Source organism: Nuphar pumila, chromosome 8, assembly GCF_984573655.1.
Source record: "Nuphar pumila chromosome 8, dmNupPumi1.hap1.1, whole genome shotgun sequence".
Taxonomy (NCBI): domain Eukaryota; kingdom Viridiplantae; phylum Streptophyta; class Magnoliopsida; order Nymphaeales; family Nymphaeaceae; genus Nuphar; species Nuphar pumila.
Genome location: NC_143256.1, coordinates 98,996,938 through 99,009,326, shown reverse-complemented (window position 1 = coordinate 99,009,326; position 12,389 = coordinate 98,996,938). Strand labels below are relative to the sequence as shown.

Genomic DNA, 12,389 nt, shown 5'->3' with positions numbered 1-12,389 from the left:
GGTATCGGTTTTTCCCCAACTTCTCTTTCCCTTTCTCTATCTCTCTCTGTTTCTCAGCTCTCACGCGTGGAACAACCTGGAGATTGTAAATCTAACATGGTATCAGAACCACGGTTCAGTTGAAACTGGAATCGATCTCAAAGGTACATCTGAAAGATCTATCCCTTCTCGATTTCCTCTTCTAAGTCAAGAAAATAGTTTTTTTAGTCTGTCCCCCCCATCTCATCTGATTTTTTTTGGTTCACGACTGACCCAGCCCTTGTTCACGACTGACCCAGTCCTTGTTCACGACTGACCCAGTCCCATTCTTTTCTTCTCAACCAGACCTGACATCATTCAGATCTGCCTTCCTTCCTTCTTCTCCCTACAGTTTCATTTCTGTTTCCTGAACTTGATCAGATCTGACGTTAATCAGATCTGATCAAACTATCTCCCAATCTAATCTGAGTCAACTCAGAGAGGATTGAGTGACTCAGCCCAGATTTTCGACTCAAATCCTTTGTTGAAAATACCTTTTTCTGTCATTAATATACCCTGTTTATCATTCTTGATCACAGATTGATCTAATCACGCAATTAGGCCCTATTTTGATTCAGCTGCATCCTTTATCATATTTGATCAAGCCGATCCACTCTCATTTCTTCTATTTTATCTCCTTTAGCTTGAAAGCATTGCGTCAATATCAAGTGGGAATTCATATTCACAAATTTTTTTGTGTTATTTTCATACCCAATATTCCATTCCTATACAAATCAGAAATCTGATAGATATTCAATTTCTGTTTCAAATAAGCAATCTGATAGCCATTGATCTGATTTAGTTTCTGCAAAAAAAAAAAAGGTTACAGAAACCTTAGGCAGATTGTGCTGAACCCACTCTTAATACTGTGAAACATGGATTCACTTCCTAGCCAGTCAGTTCTTTCTTCAAGTTTCCTCAGCCAACTCGTGTCTGAAAAATTAAATAATGGTAACTTCTTGACTTGGAAGAGGCAAATCATACCTTTCATTAGGAGTCAGGATCTTTCTGGACATCTGGATGAATCTATTCCAGTTCCTCCTGAGTTCATATCACGAGAAGAAAGGGACAACAAAGGGGAATCTACTACAGTATATGTTAGAAATCCTGAATTTGTGGCTTGGATGAAAAAAGACCAAGCGCTAGTTGCTTATATTACATCTACACTGTCACAAGAGGTACTTGTAGCCATTCCAGATGACTGCACTGCCATTCAACTTTGGAATAGACTTGTTCAGACATACTCACAGGTTTCTCAGGCCAGGATTATGTTTCTTAAAAGAGAATTTCAAATGTTAAGAAAGGATTCCATGACCATCATGGAATATTTGAACAAAATGAAGGTTATCACAGATCAGCTAGCAGTTGTTGGAAGTACAATTACTGATAAAGATTTGGTACAACAAACCCTCAGTGGATTGGGACACGACTATCATATGATCGTCACTTCCTTGTTATGTTTACCTGAGCTGCCCAACTTTGAAGATTTGCGTGCAAAATTGTTGCAATATGAGATGAATTTAAAGGGATTTTCTGAAGAATCATCTATGCATACTGGGGCACAAGAAGTTCTTGCTACAGGGGTTACTTATACACGAGGACGAGGAAGCTATGATATCAAGGGAAAGGGTGCACAAGGGAGAAGTGGTCAAGGAGGTCGTGGATTATTGCCTACACCCAACACATATACCAATCCACAAAGACAGATGCCAATTCCTACTTGCTTTCTGTGTAATAAAAAGGGGCATATCAAAGCTAACTGCTGCTTCAATCCCCTAAATAAAGGAAAATCAACAGAAACTGAAGCAAAAAGAGGCACAGACAATACAAGGACCAACATAAAAGTAAAGGAGTTATTGTTGTCAGCATTAGCAGAATTGAATCTGAAACAAAATGAGCAAGGTACTTGGTATGTGGACTCTGGCGCAGCGACTCATGTTACTGGTGATGCAGGTAAGCTCCTAAAACTTGTTCCTTACATTGGTAGAAGTAGTATAGTTATTGGAGATGGATCACACCACTCTGTCTCGCATATTGGAAACTCCATTATACCCTTGCCCGAATCTTCCATCAACCTTTCAAAGGTTCTTTATGCTCCTAATATCAAGAAAAACATCGTTTCAGTTTCTAAACTTGTTGATGATATCAAAGCCTCAATTGAATTTACTCCCTCTTCTGTTCTTGTCAAGGATCTCTGCACGAAGGAGACGTTCGCTAGAGGAAAACAACAAGGCAATATGTATGTTTTTCAAGAAGATCCTTCAACACATATTCGCTCTGCAAACCCAAACTTGAAGCTCCAATCATCGTTGCCTTCTGAAAATCCTACCTGTGTTTTCAGTGTCTCTGAAATCAATAAGCCAAACCTTTGGCATGGTCGTCTAGGTCACTGCAGTAGTAGTTTCATTGAAAAGCTTGTTTTAAATAACCTCATTCCCAAGTCAAGTTTAGGAATAAATGTCAATGACAACAAATGTTCTAGTTGTCTCTTATGTAAGAGTCATGTTTTACCATTTCATTCTATCAATAAAAGAGTTTCAAGACCTTTTGAGACTATCTGTTCTGATGTTTGGGGGCCTGCTTCAGTTGCTTCCATATCTGGAACTAGATATTATCTTTTATTTGTTGACAGTTATTCTCGCTATTCTTGGATATTTTTTATGAAACATAAATCTGAGACTTTCAAGTTGTTCCGTAACTTCCATTCCTTTGTCAAAAACCAATTTTCTGAAAACATCCTAAGTTTCTAATGTGACGGAGGAGGTGAATTTTCCTCCATTGACTTTACTAACTTTCTTCAAAGTAACGGGATAAGGAAAAAGGTGTCTTCCCCACACACACCTTAGCAGAATGAGATTGCTGAAAGGAAGCATCACCATATTGATGAGAGTGCGATGAGCATGATGCATGACAGTAGTCTTCCGATCACTTTATGGACAAAGGCTTTTCATTTTGCAGTTCATGTGATAAATCGATTGCCCATGACTGTTTTGGAAAACAAGTCTCCTTACTTGTCTCTTTTTGGTGTACATCCCAACTATTATGATTTGCATGTGTTTGGTTGTTTATGCTATGTTCATGTTGACAGTTCAATGAGGCATAAGTTTCAGGATAAGGCACTGAAGTGCAGGTTTGTGGGTTATGCTGATGACTATAAAGGGTACAGGTGCTATGATCCGGTGAGCAAGCGCATCAAAATATCAAGAAATGTCGTCTTTGATGAATTGAATTTTGATTGTCGATGTACTAGTTCTTCAGAATCAAAACCTAAAGTTGAGGCTTATTATCCTTGGTTGAATTATGAATTTCTCTCAGGAGCTAGTGATGTTTGCTCAAACTGCACTCAAAAGGATAAGAGATATGTGTCTACTGATGAAATGATTGCCCATGAAAATACAAACCCAACTTTGAATCCAGAAAGGTATAAAGGCCTCGTCTACACTCGACGAGAAAGAGAGCCGCCCACCATAGTTAATTCGGATGTGGACGCATCCTCTACATCCAACATCGTTGATACTAGAAGATCCACACGTTCTCGCCATCCAATTGAAAGGTGGGTTAGTTATGAAAATTTCTTATTAGATTTTCAACTTTTTCTAACAACCTTGAATAAAGAAGATGAACCCACAACGTTCTCTCAAGCGTCAAATTCCAGAAGATGGATTAAAGCAATGAATGAGGAGATGGAAGCTCTACGTGAATGTGGTACGTGGGATGTCGTGCCAAGACCACCTGACAGAAACGTTGTTGGTTCAAAATGGGTGTACAAAATAAAGTATAAACCAGATGGGACTATAGAGCGATACAAGGCGAGACTTGTAGCCAAAGGATTTACACAGAAGCAAGGACAGGATTATGATGAAACTTTTAGTCCAGTGGTGAGGATGGGGACAATCAAAGTCATACTTTCTTTAGCTATTGAACACCAATGGACTATTAGCCAACTTGATGTGAAGAATGCTTTTTTTCATGGAGATTTGAGAGAAGAAGTATACATGGAACAACCCACTGGTTACGCAGAAGGTAATCCTACAAAATATGTCTGCAGACTAAAAAGAGCGATATATGGATTGAAGCAGGCATCTCGATCTTGGTTCGACAACTTTTTTCTTGAAATACAAAAATATGGTTTTAAGAAATCTCTTCTTGACCACTCCTTATTTATATTTAAGAACCAAGACACAATTACTCTGTTGTTGATATATGTGGATGATATCATCATCACTGGTAATTCCAATGAGCACATTGAAGAAGTCAAACATCTCTTGAATCAGAGGTTCAAAATGAAGGACCTTGGTAAACTACGATACTTTCTTGGAGTTGAAGTCGACAGTACTTCTGAAGAGATGACTCTCACTCAACATAAGTATACCATTGATGTTCTCAATAAAGCGGGTATGAAAGACTGCAAGCCCTTGAGCACTCCTAGCGTTCTTCATCAAAGGCTTAGCTCTCAAGACGAAGATCCATTTGATAATCCCACACAGTACCGTAGCATAGTGGGTATGTTACAATACCTCACTTTTACTCGCCCTGATATAGTCTACTCGGTGAATCAAGTTTCTCAGTTTATGCATGCACCATGTGAAGGACATATGGAAGAAGTTAAACGGATACTACGATATCTGAAGGGAACGGTTGGAGATGGTCTCATATATAAGCGAAAGACAAATGGGCAAAATGCACATGAGATCACTATTTATTCTGATGCGGACTGGGCGGGAGATCCAGATGAGCGCAGATCAGTATCCGGCTATTGTGTATTTGTTGGGATGAATTTGGTTTCTTGGAGTAGTAAGAAACAAAAGGCTGTTGCCAGATCCAGTATAGAGGCTGAATACAGGTCAATGACAACCACCACCGCTGAGGCTACTTGGATTAGACATCTACTGACAGAAGTCGGAGAATCGATCTCTCGATCACTTCTTTTGTGTGACAACCAGAGTGTCATTAGTATGTCCTTTAATCCAATCCATCACAGTCGTGCCAAACATATTGAAATAGACCAGCATTTTGTGAGACAAAAGGTAGAAGAGAAAGAGATTGAGCCTGAATTTGTTCGAACTACAGATCAAGTGGCAGATATATTTACAAAAGGATTGACAAAAGACAGATTTTGGATGTTAAAAAGCAAGTTGTTCATGGTTCAAGATCATGCACAACTTGAGGGAGGGTGAAAAGAAGTGTTTTCTCTGGTTACGAGTCATGGATCTGGAGATCCAGACCCGTGACATTCACTTCTCATTAATGGCATTGTGTAATATATTTTATTGTAATGAGGGTATTTTAGTACCCTAATTTTGTAATAGCAGGTTAATATAAAGGAGTATACACAGCAGCTGACCCTAACACAACAGGGTATCGGTTTTTCCCCAACTTCTCTCTCCCTTTCTCTATCTCTCTCTGTTTCTAAGCTCTCACGCGTGGAACGACTTGGAGATTGTAAATCTAACAAGAAGCCAGCTAGAACTATTAGAAAATGCCTTATAGGCATTTTGCTCTGTAAGGCATCCTAATGCGAAACATTTATGAGGTATTTGCTTGTGGGCATCTTCCACTGTGCTAGCATTTCTTTTTCTCTTTGTTGTACATTTGTTGGCATCTTTCTGCAGGATATATGATGTTGATGTTTGAGGAAATGATGCTTTAAGAAAACAATGAATAATGAATGTATTTCTTGGTGATTTAAACCTGTCATCAACCTTTTCTTGCTTGACAATATTATTATTCTAGTTTTTGTGCTGTGTACATATTTGTTGAGTAAAAATATAATTTTTGGGTCACAACTTGCATGCAAAAAAAGAAAAAAACTCATTACAGAAACCTTAATGAGAAGTTAAATTTCTCATTAAATATTCTGAGTTTTTGAGCTTTTATCCTTTTTGGATTTGAAAAGACCTATCTTTTAGGGGTTAAATTATGGGAAATAATTTCTTATCAGTGAAAAGAGGGCACAACATGTCAAAAGTTGCTTGCTTTCTTTGTTAAAGCAAATTAAATCAAGTATCTTGATGGTTCTTTTTGTTGTCAAAATTTTACTTCAAAATGTTCAAGCTATAACATTAAAGCATGTATAATTATTCCTCCAATGTCAAACCACAAGGGAATCTTGTCCTCCTCAGCAAGTAAATGTTATGGGATGTATGCAAAAATTTCCAAAATTATCTCTTGTAACACCTTTTCATAATAGAGTTTTCTGTGGGGACAGGTTGGTTGTTAAGAATGTTCACTTTTAAATGAGTAAACAACATTATTGATAAGGGATGTCTCAATAACTTCAAAGCATCATGTGTTGTGCTGAACATTGATTTGGCTCTTGGTGCTATTAGATCATTGCACCATGTTTCAATTGTCATGGGGAATGCTAGATCACTATTTTAAGTTTTTATTTTCTCAAACAAGCTGCTTTTCAGTGTTATGAGAAAACAACCAAGCAATTGCAAAATCCTGTTGTGACAAGGCTTGTTTCCTAATCAGTTTTGAGACATCATGAAAACTTTGGGTGCATAATTACCTCATCAGAATTGGGGAACTTGCCAAATACCATGACAAATGAAGGGGAAGAAATAACATTATACAAGGAGAGATTTTTTTGGAGCTTTTGAAGCTAGAATTATTCGTGTAATGTTTGGTGAAAGCACCAAATATGGCAGATAGGGGATGAACTGCTAGAGGTATGTTTATGACTTGTTTTTATAGTGGGAAGATCATTTAGAGTGTTTATGACATGATTATCCCTAATCGGAACATTAGTTGTTAACTTGTTATATGAGGGGAAGAATAGCATAAATAAGCCATTGCATGCAACAGCCACTTATCTAAATCACTGTTCATTTTCTGATGGCAAGGTAAAGGGAGGCATGGAGATCCAAAAGAGGCTTGATATTGTTGAACATAAAATAATTCCAGCAGAAAGCAAATTGATAATATTAGGGCGTGTTTGACTATGGGGATAAAGTTATCACTGGAGATGACCTTATCTGGTCTGTGACTTTTTCTCCTCAAAAAATGGGAAGAAAAACCTTCCACCAATTCAAAAAGCGGGGAGGTTTTTCTTCCCTGTTTGATAGTGTGTGTGGGTCCCACACAAAAACTGAAAGTCTCTCCCTTGGGAGAAATTTTCGGTGCCATCAAACACCCTCTTAGGGTTGGTGAAGTACCATGCTGAGGGTGCTGATTTATTTCAAAGAAGTATGGATCTCATCTGCTTGGTACATACATATGAGTTTCTGACTTTTATTTAATTATCTCCTTTTCTCTAATATTATTCATGAACATAATTGTACACTAGAGTGATATTAGTTAACCTACTGTTTTGCACATTTTAGGTATTTAGTCAAAAATTTGTGGGAGTTCTACCAATATTCTAAAAGCTTGCATTTAAGTTGGTTCTTTAGTTTGTAAGATAAATTGGCATCTTGCTTTTTTTCCCATCTCTTTCCTTCCCCCTCTACCTAAAGGCCAGAAAATAGTGTTCTAAAGGTGATGCCAATACAACAGATTCTGGCTTGGGGCCAAAAGGTTCAAGAATGCTGTGTATCTGCATGTTTGTGCATGTAGAATGTAAAACATAACATCATTTTTGGGAGGAGGATGAGAAGAGAACTTATGCTGGAAATGAAGAAGATGCTAGTGTATGTGTAGGTGATCCAATTAACGTTGACAACATAACATCATTTGTGGAGAAGATGTTAGTGTATCTTTGTCTCCAAGAGATGATTGAAATGGCTTGGCTTTAAAAATGATGTTAATTGATCCTTCATATCTTAAGTTGTAATTTTTTGATAAGATCATGTGGCATTATGAATGTTAGGCTTCTTCTTTGCCCGATAAGAAACTATACTGCTAACGAAGCCACCATTAGGCAGTTCTAAGTAACTGAACTTTGTCTCAATCTGTGAAGTTTAGAGTAGAAAAAGTTCTGAAAGGGCTTCAAGCTCCTTATATAGCTTCACATATTTTAGAGGATTGTAACATACATGACTCCTGCCCTTTTGATTTATTTTATTTTGTATTTTATGAGTCCTTTTGTGAAAGCTGAAAGAAAATATTGTATTGAAGCAAGAAAGGCAAGGTTGAGACAAATAAGACATGAGTGCTTAATGTGGGGAATAGCCTCTTCTTGCTTTACAAGACCAAAGTTGAGTAAAAGATGTTCATTCTTATGAGGTGCAAAAAGAACATGGTGTTCACTTTGTAGAAGGATTTAGCAATTTAGAGATTTTCTTGATTTAAGAGTATACAAGTTAATTTTGTATCTTTATTTATAGATTCATTCACGACATAATGAAGGAGATAACTTTCATGCATGGAGGAAATGAATGGATGTGCCAATAGAAAGGCATTTTATTTTACATGGTTTTCTGACCAAGCCACTGAGTTTGAAAAACGAGCCCCAACAAATACCTGTTTGTCCTGTAAATGGATGACAGCTTTTCTTTTTCCCAATGATCTCCATCTTCTAATTCTCAGACCACTGCATTCATGCAAGAGTCTGCAGGCCTGTTTTTCAGATTTTGTTCTTTGTGGTCTTATCATTGCTCATTTGTTTTCTACTGCTTGTAATCTCTATAAAATCTCAGACTCCAAGGGGTTGCCTACTTGGCCTCGGTCTTGGGGATAGGGAACTTTCCCCTCATTCCGAGTTTGAGTGCCCATGTTGGTACTCCGTTCTGCAATGCAGAGCATGGTGGCTCTTCCTGAGGGTTGACGGGAGTACACCGTGGCTTTACGCTGCTGGGACAGCAATCATAGGTATGGCAGGCTAAGACCAGTGCAACCAGGTCTCCAATTCTGGAGGCAGTTCTTTCTCTCCCCATGAAAAAAAAAGCTGTATAAAATCATAATTTTTTATTAATATATCGTGAGTTGATGCCTATACTTAATATCATTCTTGTTCATTTAAATTTAGTTAATTTCTTGATACTTTTAATTCAACCTTTTTTGCTTAGTTGTATCTATTTTTTTGATAGCCTTAGTTAATGTATTGATCAATTGAATTTAAGTATATGCATGCACACTCATGGGCACCCTCGTTTTGAGTTCCAAGAGTTTTTGTAATATGATTCTTTGCAATATTAAACTTTAGCATTTAATATGTGATTCAATCCTTTTATGTTATTCGTTCTTATGTTAGAAATGAAGATATAGCACGGTAACTATTTAGTTGTGTTTGGCACGATCAAGTGAACTACATCTAATTTAAGCTTATTACTAGACAGTGGAGGGGTGACAACCAATTTTCCTATAACGGTTGGGTTACATCAAGGATCTGCTTTAAGCCCTTTCCTATTTGCTATAGTGATGGATGAGCTTACGAGACCAATTCAAGAAAATGTGCCGTGGTGTATGTTGTTTGCTGATGATATTGTTTTGATTGATGAGTCTAGAGCTGGGGTTAATGCTAAGTTAGAATTATGGAGACAGACATTGGAAGCAAGAGGTTTTAAGTCGAGTAAGAGTAAGACAAAATACATGGAATGTCGATTTAGTAAGCAACGAAGTAGTGATGGGAGTGTAGTGAAGCTTGGTGAGCACGAAACACCGGTGGATGATTCTTTCAAATATTTGGGATCTATCATTCAAAAGTATGGAGAAATTGATGGAGATGTAAATCATAGGATAAAGGTTGGGTGGATGAAATGGAAGAGTGCAACTGGAGTGTTGTGCGATCGTAGAATGCCATTGCGGTTGAAGGGAAAGTTTTATTGGACGACTATTAGGCCCGCTTTACTATATAGTACGGAATGTTGGGCTGCTAAGAGACATCATATTCAAAAATGAGTGTAGCTGAGATGCGTATGCTGAGATGGATGTGTGGAAATACAATAAAAGATAAGATTCGGAACGAGGAGATACGTAAGAAGGTAGGCGTTGCACCCATTGAAAATAAGATAAGAGAGAATCGTTTACGGTGGTTTAGACATATTCGACGAAGGCCTAATGATGCTCCAGTTAGAAGGATGGAGAAATGGGAAAATATATTAGTTAAAAGAGGTCGGGGTAGGCCTAGGAAGACATGGATGGAGGTGATAAGAAAGGATATGAATGCTTTGAACCTCACTGAGGACATGGCATTGGATAGAAATGAATGGAGGAGAAGGATTCGTATGGAAGACCCATAATGATTTTCTTTGTTGGTTCATATCGCCGACCCCAATTGTTTTGGGATAAAGGCGTAGTTGTTGTTGTTGTAATAGACAAAGCAACCCGTTGCTACTAGACAGAACATGCAGTTGCCTTTTCTTTTTCTTTAACATTTGTTAGTATCTTTTCCTGTCCACATGTTTCTATTTCAGTGAGGGTCTTATCTAGTTAAAAATGTGCCTTCATGCCACCGAATAATACTTATTATATGGTAAAGAAACTTCTTTTAGCCATAGTAGTAAAAAATATGGAAAGAAAAAACTAGGGAATCTGAACCCTTTTTCTATGGAACACCATCGAGGATGTGGTTTGCACCACTACCTCTGTTTCTTGCTTCCATTTTGTTTGATTGTAATTAGAACATCTAATTATTTTTGTTATTTCTTTTACATGGTTTTGTATTTGTCATGTAAAGCCATGTTTTGATGATGTTCCTCTCTCTCTCATTATTTTTTGCTGTTTTTCATGTTTATACATATCTGCTGCCTAATGCCTGTTGACGACAGGGTATATGACCACAGAACAAATATCAAATTTATGTGGTATAAAAGATGTGTAGAGACTGTGTGTGTCTGTGTGTGCACGTGGATTTTGATAATGAAAAGAATAATGCCAATGTATGTTCTCATTTGCAGCCTTCCTGGCCGTTATGAATCTTTCTGGAAAGAACTGGATGCCATTAAACAGTTGTGGAAGAACAAGCATGAGCTGAAGGTTGAGGATGCGGGCATTGCTGCCCTGTTTGGATTGGAATGTTACTGCTGGTATTGTGCTGGTGAAATAATTGGGAGAGGGTTCACATTCACAGGCTACTACGTCTGATGTAGATCTCAATCCTTTTCTCAAGTGTGATTTTTGGTCACAGACCTCTCTTTTGAAATTTTGTTTTTGGCCAAAGGAAGCAAAACAGAAAAAGAAATTATGCTACATGTTGAACGTGTTAGCAGGATGCGTATCCATGCATCAATAATTTTCCTGTCTTTATTTGTTCTGCTCCTTGGTAAGGTGTTTTTTGTTGAATTCTTGGTGTTCAAGTAATCAGACTTGTGGGGATTAAATTGTTTCTGTTGTAGGTTCTATCTATTATCTTACGCAGATCTGATCACAGCATGGAAGTAAAATTGACTACCCAGCCTAAAAGTGAGTTTCGTGGTACACATTTTGGTATTTCTGTAAACACTGTAGGTATCCTTTGCTGTCAGGGTGTTTGTAGCACCCTGGTCATTTTGGGAAGCGATGCTATGTTATGAGTGTGTGTGCGCCCGCGTATTTAAGTATACACAGTGGTGTATCTTTGTTCAAACAAATTTTGGATAATGAATTATGACCTCGTAAGATCAATTTGTTGGGTAATAATTTTGATGATTGTAATATTGTAAAACATCTATAGGTTCACCGAGATTGGTGTGTAGAATCTAGACATCTCTTGTTTAGACATTATTGGGGGAACGCCTTCTTGCAGCACTTGACAAGTAATCCTGGGGGTACAACAATCTTAAGGCATTAATTCCTGCCCAACGTCGTAAGTAATCACAAGTCCTTTTTCCATGTGCACAGGGATTGTGCTCTGTTAGTCTCAAGAGCTTCATACACTTGGTTTGGTGGATCGGCTTAAAAACATCCAGGGTGAATGACGTCACAAGTTCAATATTCAGGGTGCATCTTTTGCTGCAAGATTGAAGTTGGGAGTATTGCCGGGGCTCCAGGGATTTATTGATTTAAGGCTTGCACTGGGGCAGTTTTGACAATCTAGTTGAGATCTCAGGATTCCAGTCGATTGATTCAATCTAACTTCATGAATGTGTTTATCATAGTTCGTATGCTAGGGAACAACTATTGAATCATGTTTTTTTAACAAAAAAAATACTTGTGTCGAATCTTTGTGTGCATTTAATGCCGTAGCTTTTGCATTGTCAAAAAAAGAAAAACTGTACCGATGTCAGATTTTTGTTAAACTGAAAGTCATGGTTCATGTAGATTACATCTATAAGGTTAGATTTACCAAAAAAATAAAATAGAAAAATGGGTAATTTTTAATTAGTTTGGAGGTAAAAGATTGTAGCAAATATATTTTATATGACCACACGAAACAGATAAGTAAACATTGGCATTTGGGGTTTCTCTTTTCATGAGGGTGTTGGCTTGCGCAATGTAGAATTGATCCCTGTAGAACTAGCTGTAGATACGAAGAAAGCCTAGCCTGACCGGTTTATTCAGTAGCTTCC

At 37.7% G+C, this 12,389-nt stretch overlaps 1 protein-coding gene across 2 annotated transcripts in view; it reads left to right on the top strand.

Annotated features, from left to right (window-relative positions):
• Positions 1–11,222, top strand: part of LOC149830035 (uncharacterized) — a 29,958-nt gene extending 18,736 nt beyond the window's left edge. For both annotated transcript variants that reach the window (XM_090015689.1, XM_090015688.1), the window contains exon 3: positions 10,800–11,222. In XM_090015689.1, coding sequence (XP_089871815.1) covers positions 10,800–10,986 — 187 coding nt within the window. In that variant the 3' untranslated portion in view covers positions 10,987–11,222. The remainder of the gene's footprint in view (positions 1–10,799) is intronic.
• Positions 11,223–12,389: the final 1,167 nt, after the last annotated feature.